Source organism: Corticium candelabrum, chromosome 5 (assembly GCF_963422355.1).
Source record: "Corticium candelabrum chromosome 5, ooCorCand1.1, whole genome shotgun sequence".
Classification (NCBI taxonomy): Eukaryota; Metazoa; Porifera; class Homoscleromorpha; order Homosclerophorida; family Plakinidae; genus Corticium; species Corticium candelabrum.
This window is the reverse complement of record NC_085089.1, coordinates 4,900,827-4,921,942: the sequence shown is the minus strand read 5'-3', so window position 1 is coordinate 4,921,942 and position 21,116 is coordinate 4,900,827. Positions and strand designations below refer to the sequence as shown.

Below are 21,116 nucleotides of genomic sequence, written 5' to 3'. Positions count from 1 at the left end.
ACGGCGATCTCACTTCCGACGGTATATTTGACACACAGTTGACGCGCTTCTCGTCGGCTGGGCTGAGATATCAAATGACAAGTGGAACATGCTAGGATAGCCCAGCCGACGAGTGCAACAAGTTAGGATAGCCCAGCCGAGGAAAATTTGACACAATTTACGCGTGCTACGTCCATGAGCTAGGAGGAGAACGTGCATGTAATATGATATCGCAGCCCAGCCGACGGAATTATGACACACTTGACGCGTGTCGTCGCCTGGGCTGAGATGCAAATTAGTTGTGGAAACATGATATCTCAGCCCAGCCGACGAGTTAGCGCAGCCCAGCCGACGGAATTATGACACACATCACGCGCCATAGTTTGCTGCCAGCCGACAAACGAACGGGAGAACGTAGAAAATAAGTGACTTTACTGAATCTGGTAGGGAAAAGGCAAAGACATTGCGATCCCGTACTAAAATCGCTTAGCAAGCAGTTGAAGGGTCTTCAAATTTTTACGGCTTCAACACAGGAAAACAAGTAGTCGGAACAGCCGCGCTGCAATGGCTATAGCGTCAGGTAACGTCTGGCAAGCATTCGATAAGTTAGCATGTCATCAGAAGCGAAACAAGTAGCGCGTTGAATTTGTGCTAGCTGCGAATGGCGGATTCGCTTAGTTAGTTAGATGTAATTACAAAGTATTCAGTGACGTCAGCAATTGTCTACAGCTCTGATTGGCCGTTTTTAGAAGTGGTTTTGATTGGAGCGAATGTTTCTGAACTTCCAAAGTCACTTACAATAGAGGTTTCCCCGGACTGCTTTCTTCTCTCCTCCCACTCTCCCCTCCCATCACGTGCAGAAAGCAGCATGGAATACCGAGGCTTAGTTAACTGGCTTTGGGGCCACAATTTGGGCCACAAAGTCAAATTCCACCGGTAACATTGTCAGCACCGAGACTAGTTATAAAGTCCCACGAGCTGCATTCCGCCACCAACACCCTAACAATTCTTTTAGTGCATCACCAAAGGAATACTAGCACCGTTCGAATCTGTAGTTGGATTATAACAAGGCTATCCAAGAGTTTAATTTCTGTTTGTCGACACACGTGTGGCAAACTTGGACTACTGTTAACTAAAACCAAGAGCACAAGCATGGCACAAGTAATACTGAGAACAAGAAGTCACCATCTAGAATTTGACGTCATAGCTGAATGCCTCGCAATGTCAGTACAGGAATTAGAACATGAATATTGCAGTGATAAAGTTTTGGTCAAAATGAAATCAGCACAAACATACTAATGAAATTAGACTAGATGGCTGACAAAGGGTGAGCTTTCAAATACAGTTATGTATGAAGACCGAAGAACTAGACTGTTTGCCACCTTCCCTTTTCTCTGATTGCACCTATAGTTCTCCAGTTATGGATGCTCTAGATACAAATAAACCATTATCAACATCGTCACCTACCGGAATGACTCTAGACTCGATTGACTATCCGGGGAATGACGAAGGCGGGGAGAGACTGGCTCGAGTCTAGAATGACTCAGCATGACAAGCATACTTGTAGGAGTGTACAGTGGTGTAGTATCACCAGCGTAGCGTGGTCCTCAAGTTTGGGGAGCCCGAGGCAACTAAATTATACCGCAAACAACGTCCATTCCTCTTATGCAAAGCCACGCCCATTTCTGCTTTTCTAAGCTTTAGCTCGCATGGCTCTAGTCGCGTGTCTTCGACGTCCCCGTATGTTAGCAAATGGCGGAGAAATTCGCGTTCGTTGAATGACAAGCTACCTTCACGTATTAGCGACATGTCAGCTCTTTGAACTCGATCGTGTGCAACTTCGTTTTACTTAGACTCGACCCAGTCTCTTTCTAGCTTCGCCCCAGAAGCAGTCTGGATTGCAGTCCCGGATGCCCGTCTCTCTCCGCCCTTGTCATTCCCCGGATTGTCAAAGAATCGAGGAACTCTTTTCAGGCACCAACCAACTGGGGTTGTTGATGGCACCAACCAACCATCAATATTCAGCTAACTTTCTCGTTCGGGTGCGTACCCTAATTTTGGTTTAGCTGGCAGTATGGCGGATGCAGTGGTATCATCTTTGTCTACAGTCATTGTGTTTAATTTATTGTGTGTGTGTGTGTGTGTGTGTGTGTGTGTGTGTGTGTGTGTGTGTGTGTGTGTGTGTGTGTGTGTGTGTGTGTGTGTGTGTGTGTGTGTGTGTGTGTGTGTGTGTGTGTGTGTGTGTGTGTGTGTGTGTGTGTGCGCGCGCGCTGAATTACTGATATTTAGATAGTACCGCCAAAAGCACAACTCTTTAAACTGCGCATGCTTCTCATCCTCACTGTCCCACACTAGAGTCTTACATCAATTATCGGATGCTCTCCAATATGGGACACTGGCATACGGAAACCAGAAGAATAGTTCTTATATTCCTGTTCAGGGTGACAAAATAGAACTTCCGCTGCTTTTCCCCCTATGCTGGACACACCCATCAAATATATTGGACTGCTGCCGGTTTATGCTTTCGACGGTACCACAGGTCACTGTTTGCACCTTAACATAATAGGTACATGTCTCGTCTACTCACAGTGATAACAACAGATCAGCAGCTTCAGGGGTGGCCAACTGGTGCTATGGTGCAACAGGTGGCACCAGAGGCTGGTCTTGGGCACCAAGCAAGCAAAGATTTGGCACCAAGGCTTGAAGCTACTCAAGCAGATGCTGACATCACGACTGTAACTGAACACAAGACATCATGATTGAATATACCATGATGATACATAATACATACATGACTTGTTGAGTTTGTATGTATGTGTGTATGTATAAATGTATGTACGTATGTATAAATGTATGTATGTACTGATGTATAAATGTATGTATGTGTGTACGTTTGTAGGTAGGAAGGTAGGTAGCCTTAAATCAGCCCAGGTGCGTCTGTGTGGGCGTGTCATTTTCATTGGGCACCAGGAATGCTGGTGCCACACTATAGCACCAGTCTTATCCCAACTTGGCCACCTAGCTTTGCACGTTTCTCTTCAGGAAACTGAAAAGAGGGGCGGGTCTTGTTCTCTAATATTGGACACCCAATTTGCTTGATGCGAGTGCAATATAGGCGAGAACCGTGATGAATTGTGTTAATGTTGACTCGTCTACTAACTGCCCACCGAGCACAGAAAATCTTTGACTTGTCTCTGTATCAAACAAAAGAAGTATTGGAGAGAAAAGTAGATCTTGAAGTGACTCCTTTGATGCATGTATGCTCAATGTAGACGCGAAATAGACAACTATCGCAAAATGCCATGTTCTAGATGTTAAGGTAACTGACGTGCGTATGACACGACGGTAGGGTCTGGCTACGTGAGGCTAATCAAGCCCATCAGCTACCGCCGTCTCTAGATCCGTTTGCTTGTGAATGATGGTGATGCTCATGACGTACTAGATGAGGGAAGGCTATAAAATAGTATTCTCAGCTTACATCTGTAGATTTATTCATTTGTTTGAGGACGGCCACTAGCTATAGATCAATGCTGAGATGTGATTGAGTAAGCTATCGCTTTCTTTAACAATAATTTGTTTGTCTAGCGTACGAGGGCGATCTCAGACACTGCTGAGGAGTCCACGAACATTGTGGAATTGGACTCAACGACCTCAACATTACATGTTGAGGGGAAAGCACACACGTACGTTGCTACAATATATTCTTTGCAACTATTCTTTGATACAGAGCCGAGTCAAAGGTTCTTCATGGTTGTCAGGCATTTACAAAACGTTTGCAGTCAGCATTAACACAATTCATTGTGGTTCTCGCCTTTATAATATTGCACTCACATCAAGCAAACTTGGGTGTGCGAAATTAGAGAACAAGACCCGCCCCTTTTCTTCAGCTTCCTGAAGAACAACATGCAAAGCTGCTGATGTGTTGTTATCACTGCGAGTAGAAGAGACATGTACCTATTATTTGAAGGTGCAGATAGTGAAATGTAGTACCGTCGAAAGCAAAACCAGCGACTGTCTGATATTTGATGGGTGCTTCTGATATATGAGGAAGAGCAGCGGAAGTTCTATTTTGTTAACGTGAACAGTAATATGCCAAGTGATCAAGCTGAATCAAGCGCGTTGTGTTACCATGTGACTACTCTCTACATTCATGTTTTAGATACAAGAAGTTTTCCTCTGGTTTCTGTACGCCAGTATCCGATATTGGAGAGCGTCCGATAATTGATGTAAGACTCCACTATACTACAATAACCCTTGTAAAAATTTAAACCAACAACCCAACGGAGCTCGACACAAAAGTCAAGTCAACATCCTTCTTGGCTCTTGCTGATAACTGCACTTAATGTCTGGATTATGTTACGGTGCACTCCTTTCTTAAAAAGGATGTCCCAGAGTTGATTGTGAAGTAGCAGTCTCCACAGCCGTCGACTCCCTGCTGTCGTTTGAACCAGGGTTAGTTGCAGGTGTTTTCAAAGACAATGTGTCTGAAAAAGTTTGTTAGGACTGCCCTTGGGTAACACCCATAGACTGATTTGTTGGTACTTGTTTTGTAGGATTCATTGGAGTAGCTGTGTTTGGCTCTTTGTGGCCTTTGCTGCTTTGATCTCAGTTGCTGGAGGAAGTGTTACTGCCATGTCTGGAATGTATTGCTTTACATGTCTCTTATGTTTCCCATGCGTGACACTCACTTGTTGGCTGTATTGGTCCAATACTCTCCACTGTTTGCTGGGATTCATATAGCTGTCTTGAACGATAACTACCATACCAGATTTTAGTTTAGGTAGCTGACACACACACTTCTTTTAAGACCAAGGCGGGTTTCCATACGATCTTTCACCTTAGACTGATGTCCAGGATTTACTATATGAGAGGTCTTGTAGGCTGGTAGTTGAGTGTGAAGGATCCTTTGAACAATGCTTTCAAACGTGTTGTGCTCAGCATTCCCTTAGTTGTACTGCAGATATCCATCAAGGTTTGTTGGAGGCAGTGATGAAAAGGAATTGAACACAGGACTTTATGCAGCCTCTCCACCGTTTTATTTGACTGAGGATACCGTGGACTTGCCTTCACATGCTGAATACCTAATTGTTTCAGAAAGTGGTTCGTCTCACTGCCAATAAACAGGGAATCGTTGTCTGGTACCAAGACTGAGGGCAAGTTGAATCATGCAAATACTTCCATGAGTTTGTTTATCACACTTGTAGCCATGTTATTCTCTAAGGGGAATACGCCAGGAAACATGATCCATAATTGAAATTGATAGGCATGATCCCGTCAATAGTCATGAAGTCCACTGTGCCAATTTGTTCCATACAGCTTTCAAGCAGTGCGTAGTGTTTCATGGACTAGACCAGACTATAGCCCCATTATTTGTAGGCGTGGTCTTAAGATTTCTGGGCTTCAAATACGTAATGCTTGGAAGGTGCACTTTAACCCAGTAGAGAACTGTTGTGCTGGACAGCAAACTGACACAACCATCATTTCTATGGATCCTATCAAACAGCGTGACAAAATTGTTTTCCTGACATTCTTTTACTCTCGTTTGTAACCAGTTGCTCCTAGGTCTGCTAGCCCAGAATCAGTGGTCTAGAGTCTAATAACATCTTAAAACTTACCTAAAGTCTACAATAAGCCAAGAAAGACTCAATGGAGTTGCACTACATACACTTCCAACTATAGAACTGACGTTGATTACAAATGAATGGATACGTTTTCTTAATTAACAAACAACCATTCAGAACGTCTTTCTTGAACATACAGGACATAATCAATGTATGTTTTGTGTTCCTCATGAGTACACATGATATACCATAATGCTATGATGTAGATATGAAATTCATCTGGTAATGAGACATTAATTAATGTATACCATCGTATTCACAGACTTTGAAACCTAGCTAAATTGTCCAAATTTGCACCCCTTTTTCCAGTCTGGATACGCCACTGATTTAAGGTATCAGTTAATTTTTAATGAAAAGCCAATAAGAAGTGGGCATGTTCTGTAGCGGTGTGAAAGCTAGCCTCCCATTTTTAGGGCACGCTAATGCTCCTGTTTCAAGTCGCTGTAGTTGTTGAGGGGATTTGGTCTCCAGCACCAGCATATATCACACCACTCTGCAAAAATATTTGCATCTTTTGTGATGCCTGGCCACCAAATACTGGTCCTTAATGTGTTCTGAAAAGCGTCTAGTTCAGGATGTCCCTTGTGAGCCAGGCGAACGACTGATCTACGAAGGACCTCCATAATCACAACCCTGTTACCCAAGAGCAAGCTAAGTATTATCTACAACAGTCAACTGGTCCCACGCTAGGCAGTAGGGTTCGTCTGATCGACTCTATTTATTCCATCGTTTGTAAGAGCTTTTTGCATGACACTAGACAGACGTGAGTCTTTCTTTGATGATTGTTGAATATCACTAATGCCAACTGGTGCTTCTTCTAGCACCATCATACTGATATACTCACCAATGCCCGACACTCTTCAGGTGTTGGATTTTGCTTGGGTAGTGGTGCTGTGGAGAAAACATCAGCGTATACTAGATGCTGCCCAGGCATGTATGGCATTAAAGCCACAAGCCACTGCTGCAGAAAATGAGGCACCTCATCAAAGGGCTTATTATGAATGATGTAGATGAAAGACTTTGATTTGTAAATACTTGCACATTTCATCCTAACACATACTGGCGAAAGCGAGTTATAGCAAACACTATTCCCAGCATCTCTCGCTCTCTAATTGCAAATATCGTGTCTCAGTCTCCATCAATGATCGACTTGCCCAAGCAACTGGGAGCCAGTGACCATGCCTATGATGCTGCCACAACATGGTTACAAGGTCTTTCAGGGAGGCGTCACTGCTGATAGCTGTTGGAACTGAGGCTGCTGACTGGAAATAAGCTAGCTTCTGCACAGATGCTCCCATAGCCCTTTTTGCCTCATTGAATGCATTCTCCAATGCCTGGTCACATACAATGGGTCCTTCTTGGCCAATTCACAAAGTGATTTGGTACCTTGTGAGAGGTTTGGGTGAATTTCTTGAGGTATGTAGCCATCCCTAAGAGCCTTTGCACGTCAGTAACTGATTGAGGACATGGCATATCTTGTATGACTTGACTCGCATCTTGTCATCATCTGGACAACAATGATGACAAGATGTTTCATATGTGTTTGACGCATCTGGCATTTGTTCCAGTTGATCTGCAAGTTAGCGGCATTCAACTGTTGCAGCGCCAATTTTATCCTGGCACTATGCTCCGTCTGATCCTTACCAAATATCAGAATGTTGTCTACATACAAGGACACCCTTCAGTCATCTCAGAATGTCTTCCACCACACACTGGAAATTTCAGAAGCACAGGCTATTTCAAATGGGAGTCTCTTGAAGCGGTACAGGCCACAGTGCGTACTGAATGTAGTACATTTACTGGATTCTGTTGTTAGAGAAGTTTGATGGAATCCGGACTCTGCGTCTAAGACTCAAAACATTCCAGTTCCATCTAATTTTGGCTGTATTTCTTCCAATGTAGGTAGCATGTGCCTTTTCCGTGTAATGGCTTGGTTTAATCTCCGATAGTCAACGCACTACCTCAATGTTCCATTTGACTTCTGGACTGGTACCAAGAGTGACACCCACTGAGTAGCTTCTTGAACAGATTCAATGACGTTTGCCTTCTTGAGGCGTTGTAGCTCTTTCTATGGCCATACAAAGGTTGAAAGCATGGCGCTGCACTGGAAGAGATGCTGGCGTTGCTTGAGGATCTATCATAATGTTAATGGGCTGAATCTTGACCACACTGACATTCTGCTTTGCAAGCAGCTGCAGCTGCAGGATGACATTCTGTTAAAAAAGAACTGTTTCTCCAGGAGGCACTACAAAACAGGTGCGCTGACAAGATCTATCTTCTGCATTGATCGTGGCATCTGCTATGCCCACGATTTCCACAGCATTACCATCATATGCTAGAGCGAGCAGGATTGGGTTATGTTGGTGCTACTATGTCTTGGGTGATGAGTGTTTGAGTAGCACCGGTGTCAAGAAGACGTGTGCACTCTCTGCCAATTTATCTTATTATGACAGTAAATGTATGTCTCAGCCTTTGAAGAATGACTGACTGTACATATAATCTTGTAGACATGATGAAGTGGCTCTGCCTGGTTTTGAAGAGTTGGTGTTTCGTATTCAGCAACTTGGGCAATGGGTGCTTTCTTTTTGTGTAGACATACTGCAGCAAAATGGTCTGTCTTTTGGCTATGTGAGCACTTTCCGTCTGCTGCTGGACAGTGCTGTTTGCCTCGCATATGTAGGCGACCACAATATTTTCATTTGGGGAGTTTGCCTTGGTTGCCTAGACTGGGTAGACTCACTTTGTTCACAGAACTCATGGAAGTTGGGAACGGTGACTCCAAGGGTCCATGTTCATACATTAAGCTCTGAGCAATAGAGGTTTCCTGTGCCACCGCTTTGCAACTGCATCTGCCAAGGTGAGTTTCGAATACTTTATCCATTCCTTCCTGACGTCATTACTCCCTATACCAGCAATCAGCTGATATCGGTGTTGGCCATTTACTACTGTGTCAACACTTGTGGATGCAAGAGCTACGTTAGCACGCAATCAGCCAACAAAGGAGGTGACAGATTCGTTATCTTGTTTTTATCTTCCGAAATTTGTGTCTCTCAGCTGTCGTATTGGCAGCTGGTTGAAAGTATACGAGAATGGCATGTGTCAAAGCTGTATGCTCATCTGCTCTGTTTCCAGTAGGCGCTTCTACTACGAATCCCTTGACCACTCTCCGCAGGCTCAGTCCAGCCAAGTTTAGGAACAGACTCTTTTGTCTCTGCAGGCTCCGTCACCTTGCAGATCGACATGTAATCATTGACAGTGTTGAGCCAAAGCTCAAACTTGGAGGCCACGTTGCGGCCGCAGTCTAGAATGAATTCTTTTGAGCTCGTCCCACTTTGGCAGCCATGCTGACTGCTAATAGGTAGTACTGCCTTTCTAGACTGCGCATGCTTCCCATCCTCGCAGTCCCACACTACAAATTACTACACGTGTGTACACGTGTGTGTGTGTGTGTGTGTGTGTGTGTGTGTGTGCACGTGCGTGCGTGCACACACACACTTTAGTTATGTCAAGGTGGAGTTGAGTTGCTTATTAATGAAGATGTTAAATATGATTTGATAAATTATGTTTGTTATCATGTAACAAATTCTTGATGTACATACGATAATTTTTACTTGTATCATGTACAGTGAAATGTGGCATAAATCAGAGCTTTTGATGGATTTTGACTACAGCAATGTCTCAATGCATTTGCAATTTACAATTACAAAATTTTATTTATCCTAATTATTATATTCTGAAAAATGATAAAGCTATGTGGAAATTAGTACAACAATTTGGTTGTTTTACTAGATATGTACATTCTATTGAAACCCAATAATTGACATGGAAATCCAAAGAACACGTATATATCTGTATGTGAACAAACATCATGTATTACACTGCATGTATAGAACAGTTTTTCTCATGCAATTGTCCACTTGAAATAGTGAAGTCTATATACAAAAACTATGTACAAAGTTGGCCACTGCTGACATGATGGCAATTGCCAGTATTTTATATGACATTTGTTATTGTGGTTTGTTATCGTGTTATGTGTAGGCACAGAAGAAGAAAAAGAAGAAAATCCGGTTGTGTTTAGTGGTTACATCTATTGTAATAACAGCTGGTTTGGCAGTTGGCATCAATATTGCTGTCACTAGACACTTGAAGCAGACATGGGAAGAAACATTCTACATGGATGCAATGCCTAATTCGACGACCCAAATTAAAGTGAATGGTGCAATGATTGGAATGGTGACCATGAAATTGCCTTACATTTCATATAGTGAATATACCCGTTTGTACTCGTTCTCACAGTCTGCACCATTCAGGGGTCACAGAAATATATCTGTATACAAACAAGGTCATACATTGTATTCTGACAATTATTTTTATCATCAGTTTTATCTAAATCGAGGATCTCGGATGGATGCCTCGTTTTCTTGTGAATGTTGTATCAATAATGGTGTTCAGACAAATGTCTCAGATGCTGGAGTGCAAGTGTTTGTATTGGAGACAAATCGCTGTTGGCCTGATTTCACCTCTCAGTGCATACATGAGACAGTAAGAGAAACTAAGAAGTTTACTAAGAGTGACTGCCAACTTGATGATGGAGAGTTTACTTTCATCAGCAATGCATCGACAGATTATCTGATTTTATACAGACTCTGGCACAGGTTGGCTATTTGCTATTTGCATGGCAGAATAGGTGATATAACTTATAGAGGAGATTTGACACAGTACGGACTTAGAGGGAACGAATCTTACTGCAGCCCAACATCCGACTCATTGAGTTGTTCTATTGCAATACCTGACAGCAGCGAAGCTACTGTGGTGCTAGATGTTGGAAACATCGCTTATTTCAAGTACACTGACTTTACGGAAATACTTCTGACTACTACATTGAATTCAAGTGTTAAAGTTACAGTAAATGCTGTTACAGCTGGCGTCTGTGTTGCTGCTGTGATTGTTGTTGTCGTTTTTATATTAATTGGAGGCAAGTATTGCAAGGGTTGCAGGGGGAGGGACGTTTTACGTGATGAACAAACGCGGCTGATGGACAGTGACACTTCTATCAATGTACTAGGTACTGATTAAAGTGTTTGAATCTCATTAAAAGTTAATGTGGTAAAGTAACTAATTTTTTGAGTAATTAGCTAATAATCGATGCATTTAAATATTTCTTTTGGTTTTGTGAGGTAACGATTATATAATTATAAGCAGAGCCGTGTAATTAATATAAACTCTAGCCTCTTGCATTACCAATTAGACAGTTCGCACGCGTGGGACCGTTCGGATGTTGAAAGTTCATTTGTAATTTGAGTCTGAAGAGCAGAACATGAAAATTTCAAAGACGGCGTGGAATTCTCGGTGGTAAGAAGCTGGAAATCTTGCAAGTAGTTTACTGTAATGTTTTTCAGCTTGTAGATATGTTTCGCGTGCAGACCAGAGTTATGTAGAGTTTGTCTAGCTCTCTCCCTCGATTACGTTGCCACGTCGTTTCCTACATGTACGCATTACCGTCCTGTATACTAGCTGATGGTTTGTTAATCTGTATGCTGCTGGCCTGCGCATGCAGTCTGTTGGTAATACCGACATGAACCTAGGCGCTAGCTTGCATGCAGTCTATTTACCTAAAAATAAAATTCTTCCACAGGATTCGCAGACCTAGTAGCTGGATCTGTGTGTGATGATGTTGGTATAAATTAATTGGATGTACGTGTAGGTAAACTCATTGCGTACGGATGGACCACCTATAGCTAAGGAAGCTCTAAGAGCACAGTTTTCGTCATAATATAGATATGCATGCTGCGCATATTTTTTATCTTACGTACTTTCGGATTCAAGATTTGTCGAGCTATTTCTAGCTATGGAGCATTATGATATGCAACTCACTACAAAACACAGAACATGCTTATAATCTGTGTAACGTTTTTCACAGCAGGGAAACATGCTAATCAATGTAGTGCAATGAGTTTAGAATGAAGTTTGCTTACCTCAGCAATAGTTGATTTGATATTTGTTGGTAGTTTGCCAGTTGTCACTCTTGTACTGTATGGGTAGCTTAATTAATTAACCATTTAGCTAAAGGTTGCTTTATGACTGTCATGCAATGACAAGCATTTGCTTAGACTCTGTATCCTATACCCTGTATCTATCTTATATACTCTCTATCCTATCTGATCAATAATTAACTAGTATTGTCTAAGACAAAACTATGTAGCAGGAGATGGCAGGCCTACATGTGCGGTGCTAGAATTAGGTGTAGATTTAAAGACTACTACAGTAGTATATATCTGAAAAAAGTGCTATAGTTAGTAGAGTATTTTGCGACATCATGCCATGAAGTTGATTTGGTTGTTTATAGATCAAGACTGTATGCGCTCTCTCTTGTAATACAGACTATTTTGAACCATCCTTGTGTGCCTTCTTCTGAAGCAATAGCTATTATATATAATTAAAATTATTATTTACATTTAGGGAATGTATTAAACAATTAAATTATTAATTGATTATATATATATATGTATACATAATTATTATTGATGGAAGTGTATGATGAGTAACTATGATGTTGTGGCGTGCCTAACAGAACTACTTTGGCTATTGACAAAGACTGTCTGTGAAATGGTTTAGTAGATATTAACTATAATGTTGTATATAGGCACAAATGGAAAGATTGGTACCTGTCAGTTGGGATCATTTTCGTAATAATCATTCTTGCAGTCATTGTTTTTGTTGCTGTCATGGAATTCCTCAAGCATAAATGGAATGAAACAATTTATGTCGAAGTAAGACCCAACACAACAACAGGAGTTGAATTCAATGGGCAGATGATTGGAAAGGTTACCCTTGAAGTGATGTATACTGCCTATAGTCAGTATACCACTGTCTATACGTTCTCTCGACCACCACCATTGAGCATTCACAGAAATATGTCAGTGTTTAAGGAAGAGGAACGAGGCCCTCTTTATTTTGACAATTTTGTTTCTGATAAATTTAATCTCAATAATCGGTCTCGAATGGACGTTTCATTTTGTGGAGATGGTGAAATGGAGGTGCTGGTATTGGAGACTGATGTATTCTTGCACAATCTCAACTATCCTTCGATACTGAAAACAGTGAGATGGCGTAAGACTTTCAATGGCAGTGACTGTCAGTTTGATAATGAAACAAGTAACGAGTTTAGTTTTACAACTAACGCGTCATCAACCTATCAGTTTGTATATCGACCCTGGCACAGCTTGCATCTGCCACTGGTCCTCAGTAATGTGATGTATAGAGGAGATTTGACGCAGTATGATCTCAAAGGGAACAAGTCTTACTGCAGACCGTCGTCTGACTCATTTATCTGTTCTGTTGCTTTACCAAAGACCCATAGAGCAATGGTAGTGATAGATAGTGGAAATGTTGATTTATCTCAAGGTGTCGAGTTTACTACAAGCTCTCTGAAAACTACACTAAGATCAAGTAAAATAACTGTGGTTTCTGTAGCTACATTTTCAAGTGCTGCTGTGTTTTGTTTTATTGTTGTGATTGTTGCATGTTGGTGGCACAAGCGTTTCAGAGGTGATTCAAGTGAGGAACTAGCGGGACTATTACCCTGAAGTATTTGAAGTGAATTGAATGCTGAATGTATAGTGTGTAGGTCTTTGCAGGTGACTGGCTGAATTATTCAATGAATGGTTTGCTATTAGATGTTTAGAAGAATTCACATTGTTTATAGTTGTAGTGTAACAGTTGTGGATGAATTAAACTACAGGATGATTCACAGAGTTGGGATTCTTCTAATTTATGGAGGAATTTTTATTCATAACATTGGCGTGCTTTAGACTATTTTATTGCTGTCGTGACTTGCTGTTATAAGCAATTGATTAATTTTTAATTAATGTCAACAATAACTGCACGCACACACACACGTGCGCGCGCTCGGGGGCACACTCACCTACAGTATATATTCGTAATTGCCCAGCGTAGCGGGGCTTCTAATTCGGGTCTCACAAGAGAAAAGGTGTGGTCCTATATGGCTATAACTTTTGGTGTGTGTGCGCGTGCGTGCGTGCGTGTGTGTGTATGTCCTTGTGTGTGTGTGTGTGTGTGTGTGTGTGTGTGTGTGTGTGTGCGTGCGTGCGTGCGTGTGTGTCCTTGTGTGTCTGTGTCTGTGTCTCTGTGTCTGTCTGTCTGTCTGTCTGTCAATACATATATTTTCAAAGAACAACACTACTACATTGTAGTCTGGCCCAAACGGCCGACGCCATAATTTAACTACGTGCGAATGAAGAATGTCCCAGTCTTGCCAACTTTCTGCTAATTACGCTAGCATACACCTTTGCAAAGCTACCGACATGCATTTACGCCACAATAACTTAAATTCATAACTGTTCTTTCTTCGTCTTCGTCTATAGACTGGAGTGACAGGCGGTGTAGGAATTGAGCTGCCTCTGAGCCCCAACGTCCGAAGTGTTCGAACACTAATATGGGATGCATTTGGAGGGGAGGCCCCAGACGTCCCTTTCTTTAGCGTATTTTTCTGATTTCTTGACCTCACGGGTAGCTGCGGCCGCACCGTCTTCCTGAGCTGCTCGAGAGATCACATGTAGTGCCCATGGGTGGGCCACCGAGATGTCCAGCTCAATGTCACAACCCTGTTGAGCGTCAAAGACAACGATGTCGGGGCGGTCGTCGCTATTAACGTAAAGATTCCTTGGTTCCCACTGATGGGACATCTTCAAATGCTGTAGACAGTCGCTCCAAACACTAGACAATGTCTCGTGAGTCCATATTGGCCCACCACCGGTCTTACATGTGAGAAGGTGATAGCCGTCTTTATCAATGTCTTTGTCGCATTCGCATACAGGGACAACAGAACCGAGGGGCATTTCAAGACCCAACCTCATGCGTGTTGCTAAGCGAAAATCGCTGGGTTTTAATGCAAGCTTCGCAGAAGAAGGTATTGAGTCAAGCCATGCGCCTGCTTCGAGTCCCTGTAGCGACCTGAACCAAGCAGCTGAGCGCTGAGATAGTGGGTTTGAGAGAATAGACGACACAATTTGTTCCGTTTGCTCCGATTTTAGCTTTTGCTGTAGCTTTTTCGGGTTGTTGATAAGTTCAACGAGGCTCTTATTTCCTGGCAGGGCCTGCAAAAGATGAGAGGCGATTGATCCGTTGTGACCTGGATGTTGGACTGCACGAAAGATATTTTTGACTAAGTCTGTGAGATCACCAAATGATTGAGGGAGGTGAGCTAGAGAACGGGCCCAACTTGATACAAACGCGATTGGACAAGTTGACTCCATAGAGGACATGCCAAACCCACCGTTCCGGATTGGCAATGTTGCTTGCAGCCACTGTTGCTCCCCTATATCGTGGCAACAGACCAATTCCCGGAAAGTTGCCTTCGTTAGCTCATCATGGAACCTGGTAGCGGGTTTCAGCAGAGTGGGATACACTGAGCGGGCAAGATGATTTATTCGATTTGTGTGGCAATAGCGTAGAATTAGCATACCAGACTGGGGGTCATCCAAGGAAGCAAGCTCGTCACATAGACCCTGTCCTCCTTTAGCAAATTCCAAACAAGTCTCGGTGACATAGTGTTGATGACCAATGGGAATCCCCAATATGATTGTTCCAGAAGACACAACTCGAATAGCTCTATCGAGATGGGGATGGTCTGGGAGACCATTGCACAGAAGCTCGCATTTTTCGATTGCTACGTTGAGACCAATTTCTTTTAAGCTAGACTCCGCATCGTTCAAGCATAATAAAACATCCTCCATTGGCCCAATAAAAAACATATCGTCCAAGTAGGCTAGGACACGGGTGGATGAGTGGTTCTTCTGGAGATCCAAAAGAAATGGATGCAAGGCGACAGAAAATAACATGGGTCCAAGGGGGTCGCCTTGGTGGATTCCTTCCTCGGACCGCAGAATGTGAGCAATTTTCCCGTCGTTGAAAAAAAACAAAATGACTGAAACCGGCATACAGAGAGCAACAAGTCGAGAAGCTGAAAGGAGCTCGACTATGCAGTGAGGGATAGATCCACTTGCAATCAGGTTACAGACAGTAAAGAACTTTCTGGCTATAGTAGACCTACTTGTAAGTGCCTTGAAATGATCAAAGTTCCATCCAGACGGGCCAGATCTGGAACTCTTGGGAAGTTTGGACAAAGTAGAAAAGAACAGTGGCTCAGAGAGACTGGTAGATTGAGGCAAGACTTCTGGACAGGGCACACTCTTCACTCGAGCAGGGTGCTTCAAGGACAGCTTTACAACCGTTTCTGCAGAGACTGGAGCAAGGCCAGGACTCAAAAGCAATTTTGCTGCTCGGGAAAGTTCACCACATTTAATCAGCTGAAGAACTTTCTTACGATTCGTTGAAAGCTTTGATTGCATTGATGAAGACTTGAGAAGAGGTCGTTGAAGATGTAAAAGCTCCTCCTGTAAAAGCTGTGTGTGTGTGTGTGTGTGTGTGTGTGTGTGTGTGTGTGTGTGTGTGTGTGTGTGTGTGTGTGTGTGTGTGTGTGTGTGTGTGTGTGTGTGTGTGTGTAATGCCAAGGACCCAGCGTTTCAGTAGACGGTCAGAAAACTCCTTTGGACGTGTTACTCACCAATGCGAGGCGCCTACGGATACCATAAAACTAGTTAATTCGGTGATCTTATTGATTTTACGGTCTAATATCTGTATTGCATGCCTCGAGATGTAATAGTTTTCACACATGGAATTAGTTAACGCATGCAGTAAAATTTTAATTTTTGTACAAACTGTCTTAATTAATTTAGGAAAAACGCATTTGTTTCTACTTTGCATTGCACTTACAAACCGAAGATTTGAAAAGGGTTGTTATCAGTGTTCCCTTGCGGCGGAGAACACACTTGTAAGTTGCTTAAACCACTAGCGTTTTATATATTACCTGGCTATCATTCATACCACCAGACTGAAACTATGCGCCAATAGTCTACTGGAGCAAGTGCACTTTTGAAAAATGGTCCGGTTATGGCACCTCCACTCTTGAATTGACTCTGACACGAAGTCTTTTTGTGGCACTGTCGTGTTATGCTCTGATAAATAGACCGTCCTGATTGGGTGCATTCTGGAATTCGTGAAACATTCCGACAGCATCTGAAACCGAATATTTAGGTACGTGGTCTACATATACATCTATCGCGCAGTCGCACTACTATATTGAGCTACTGGCTTCGCAGGGATCCGCACGCTTCACTCCGCTTCTCTTTCCGCACGTCTCTAGCTACCACGTTACTTAGTGCAGTGCGACACGTGACCCGATTTACTAGCCCCGCCTTTTTGACACTGTGGCTGCAGTTTCTGCAGGACAAGAGCAATCAAACTCTAGGCAACAAGACAGAAAGCATCATGTCATTCGCAACGTGTTGCAGTCGTCACCCCAAGACGCAGGTAGTTGCAATTATCTCTGTCATTCTGCTGGCGGCCATCATCTCAGCTACCGTGTCTATATCAGTACTCACACACCATTGGAAGCAGACCGTGCAACTAAACATGAGAGCGAATACAACGTGGGCTGTCACGTCGTTCGATAGCCAGATGATTGGAACGGTAAGGATGTCTCTCAATCATTACAGCGATGTCAGTCTACACACATTTTCGAGTCTTCCGCCACTTAACGCTCACAGGGATACGAGCGTCATTAGAACAGATTTCGAGGGCCCTCTTTACCACGACAAACCATTTTCTGACAAATTTTATGTCAACAACGGATCTTGGATGAGAGTAGTGTTTTGTGCAGTTGGTGGAGTACAAGTGCTGTTGCTAGAAACGGATAAGGATATAATTGGTCTGGACCATACCTGGATACCAAAGACTGTAAGAATGAATAAGACATTCGATGCGACTAATAGTGATTGTCGTTTTGGTGACGAAAGCAGTGCAGAGTTCGAGTGCCTATTTAACTCATCTTCGGTTTATCAATTTGTGTGGAGACCATGGAAGAGTAGTGAGTTGTATTTATACAACATTGTGTATTTGGGATCTATGACACAATATAATTTCGATCACAGCATCGATGATTGTATTCCCTTGCCCAACTTATTGAATTGCAGTGTCAGCATGCCTGACAGTTCTCAGTCTGTGGTAGTGATAGATGCGAGGGATATCAAGGCACCTAAAGACAATGAGTTTGTATCAATCACTCTGAGAAGTAAAGTTAGACGGAGGTTGCTACAATATGCTGGAATAGGATCCGCAATGGGGGCAGTGGTATTGATTACTGTTGTCATAGGATTTATTCTGTGCAAGCAAAAAGTCAGACTCTATCGTTCTACAAATAGTGAACGTAAAGAACTAGTTGATTCTAATACCATGGCTAGCAAATAATTTACTTGCTGGATAATAAGAATAGTTGACCTTGTAACAAATATATCAGTTGTTTGCAACTAATGTTTGCGTTCTTCATACATCTGATTTATAGTGTTGTCTATTGTTAGCAGGCTTGTCTTCATTATAACCTGAAAACAATGATGACGACTATACAGTGAGACTATAGACTGTCTTGACTCTATATAGCTTTATACAGTACAAGCTCCAATGCCCGGCTTCGCCCGGGGGGAGGGGGGGACACCACATGCCAGGTGCTTCTCCTTTCCACTTCATAGCGCCGCAGTTGACACACACGTTTGTCATAGAGCCAATACAACACGGAAGTGGAGGAGAGACAGGTCGCCTTTATAGGTAGAGATTATAGCATTAATAACAGACAGACAGACAGACAGACAGACAGACAGAAAAACAGGTCACCTTTATAGGTAGAGATTATAGCAGAAAGTATCTAAAAATGCGTTTGATGGTTGGAGAGGCAGAGGGGGTGTAGCCAGGTCACGTACAGATTGTATAGAGAACCGTTTACTGTCACTAATTAGCCGTGGTGTAAGTGCATTCACCGTTTAGTAGCAGCCAGACAGAATTCTCATTCATAGTTATATCCCGTTCAATTACCGTTTCTGAAATCCCGTTGATTTTTGGATTAGCGATTGGTTGAAACCATTTCGACTTGGACGTTGCTGCCGTTGCGAGGAACAGGTGTATCGAACTTGGCATCTATTCGACACGTGTCCAGTTTCAAAAAATCCCGTTGATTGGATTATTGATCCCGTTGATTGGATTATTGATCCTGTTGAAGCCATTTCGACAGTCCCGTTGCGGAGAACAGGTGTATCGAACCTGGCATCTATAATTTCGACGTGAATCCTGTAACGTGCAAGTCACGTGCAATACTTACCTGGCTAATCCGTTCCCCGAATATAACGAATGCCGACTCTCGCCATTTCGACAGTCCCGCTGAACGTCGTCTCTTCGAAGACGTTGCTGGCGTTTCGGGGAACAGGTGCATCAAACACGGCAGCTCTTCGACGGTCGTAGACTGGCAAACGACTGTGGGCGTATTTTTCAAGACCCGGATATCAGCAAAAATATCTTCTGTTTGCCAGCGTCGCCCGCAATAAACGACACGCTCGGCGCGTACCGTCCGACGTCGGGAACGGGCAGTCTAAATTCGGTGGAGATACGATGCGCCGTTCCGGAGATATTCGCGCGCGAGCGGAAGCGAGCGCGATCGGCGGGAAATGGCGTCGTCGTGGGATAAGTCAGGAAGACGATCACGGTCTCACTCTCAAGATTAATGAATTCGGCGTGCACGAGCCAAATTCGGCCGAGATCGGACTCGCCGCCTTTGAGAAACGCTCGTACGGACGGACACACAGACAGACAGACAGACAGACAGACAGACAGACACCTCTCCTTTATATATATACAAGCTCCAATGCCCGGCTTCGCCCGGGGGACAACCCATGCCAGGTGCTTCTCCTTTCCACTTCATAGCGCCGCAGTTGGAAGTGGAGGAGAGACAGGTCGCCTTTTTATAGGTAGAGATTATAGCAGAAAGTATCTAAAAATGCGTTTGATGGTTGGAGAGGCAGAGGGGTGTAGCCAGGTCACGTACAGTTTGTTTAGAGAACCGTTTACTGTCACTAATTAGCCGTGGTGTAAGTGTTTTTACCGTTTAGTAGCAGCCAGACAGAATTCTCATTCATAGTTATATCTCGTTCAATTGCCGTTTCCAAAATCCCGTTGATTGGATTAGCGATTGGTTGAAACCATTTCGACTTGGACGTTGCTGCCAGGTGTATCGAACTTGGCATCTATTCGACACGTGTTCAGTTCCAAAAAATCCCATTGATTGGATTATTAATCCCGTTGATTGGATTATTGATCCCGTTGAAGCCATTTCGACAGTCCTGTTGCGGAGAACAGGGGTATCGACCTCATGTGGCCCGTCCTTCGTACGGGCAAAATACTGTAATGTAAAGATAGGTCTGTGGACACGTCACGTGATATCTTAGTTGCGAGGTCCCGGATGTGCTGAATAAATTCGAATCTTGCTCTTCGCGCTTGTTTCGGCAAGAAACGACACGATCGGCGCCTAATCGCGTCGTCGTGGGAGAAGTCAGGAAGACGACCACAGTCTCACTTTCGACCCTTGGCATCTATTCGACACGTGTCCAGTTTCAAAAAATCCCGTTGATTGGATTATTGATCCCGTTGAAGTCATTTCGACAGTCCCGTTGCGGAGAACAGGAGTATCGAACCTGGCATCTATAATTTCGACGCGAATCCCGTAACGTGCAAGTCACGTGCAATACTTACCCGGATAATCCGTTCCCCGTATACAACGAATGCCGACTCGCGTAATTTCGACAGTCCCGTTGAACGTCGTCTCGTCGAAGACGTTGCTGGCGTTTCGGAGAACAGCTGCGTCAAACACGGCAGCTCTTCGACGGTCGTATCCAACGAAGTCACGACGCGTACCGACTGTCGTCATTTCGACGGTTCCGCTGAACGTCAGTAGACTGTAATGTTTTGGCGACAGTAGAGTGTAATGTTTTGTCAGTAACCGTTTACTGTCACTAATTAGCCGTGGTGTTAGTTCACTAAAGGCATATCAAGTGCGTTGACATCTGTGACGTTTGCTATTAATTAAGATAACGTAAGGTTATCGGCAGTGCGAAAGATCCTGTACAGACATCGGCACTTCTCTCCGCTGCAGGGAGTGCATACTGTCCGATGTCAGGAACGGGCCGGTAAATTCGGTGTAGATACGTAGTGATTAGTTGAAGTCACGTGCAATACTTACCCGGATAATCCGTTCCCCGTATACAACGAATGCCGACTCGTGTCATTTCGACAGTCCCGCTGAACGTCGTCTGTTCGAAGACGTTGCTGGCGTTTCGGGAAACAGGTGCGTCAAACACGGCAGCTCCGTATCTAACGAAGTCACGACGCGTACCGACTGTCGTCATTTCGACGGTCCCGCTGAACGTCGTCTCTTCGAAGACGTTGCTGGCGTTTCGGGGAACAGGTGCATCGAAATCGGCAGCTCTTCGACGGTCGCAGACTGGCAAACGACTGTGGGCGTATTTTTTCGAGACCCGGATATCAGCAAGAATATCTTCCCTTTCCCGACGTCGCCGGCAATAGACGACACGCTCGGCGCGTACCGTCCGACGTCGG

At 43.6% G+C, this 21,116-nt stretch overlaps 4 protein-coding genes across 4 annotated transcripts; 3 read left to right on the top strand and 1 right to left on the bottom strand.

Moving 5' to 3' along the window:
- The first annotated feature begins 1,924 nt into the window (after positions 1-1,924).
- On the top strand, positions 1,925-10,796 carry LOC134180336 (uncharacterized). The gene is made up of 2 exons (XM_062647471.1): positions 1,925-2,021; positions 9,639-10,796. The coding sequence occupies exons 1-2, from the start codon at positions 1,977-1,979 to the stop codon at positions 10,674-10,676; spliced, it is 1,083 nt and encodes a 360-aa protein (XP_062503455.1). The 5' UTR covers positions 1,925-1,976; the 3' UTR covers positions 10,677-10,796.
- A 47-nt stretch (positions 10,797-10,843) lies between these two features.
- On the top strand, positions 10,844-13,354 carry LOC134180337 (uncharacterized). The gene is made up of 2 exons (XM_062647472.1): positions 10,844-10,952; positions 12,244-13,354. Exons 1-2 carry the CDS (start codon positions 10,918-10,920, stop codon positions 13,184-13,186), a joined length of 978 nt encoding a protein of 325 aa, XP_062503456.1. The 5' UTR covers positions 10,844-10,917; the 3' UTR covers positions 13,187-13,354.
- A 411-nt stretch (positions 13,355-13,765) lies between these two features.
- On the bottom strand, positions 13,766-15,482 carry LOC134180290 (uncharacterized). The gene has a single exon (XM_062647417.1). The coding sequence runs from the start codon at positions 15,458-15,460 to the stop codon at positions 14,051-14,053; it is 1,410 nt and encodes a 469-aa protein (XP_062503401.1). The 5' UTR covers positions 15,461-15,482; the 3' UTR covers positions 13,766-14,050.
- A 1,359-nt stretch (positions 15,483-16,841) lies between these two features.
- LOC134180179 (uncharacterized) lies at positions 16,842-17,997 on the top strand. The gene has a single exon (XM_062647271.1). It carries the CDS (start codon positions 16,950-16,952, stop codon positions 17,925-17,927), a length of 978 nt encoding a protein of 325 aa, XP_062503255.1. The 5' UTR covers positions 16,842-16,949; the 3' UTR covers positions 17,928-17,997.
- The last annotated feature ends 3,119 nt before the right edge of the window (positions 17,998-21,116 follow it).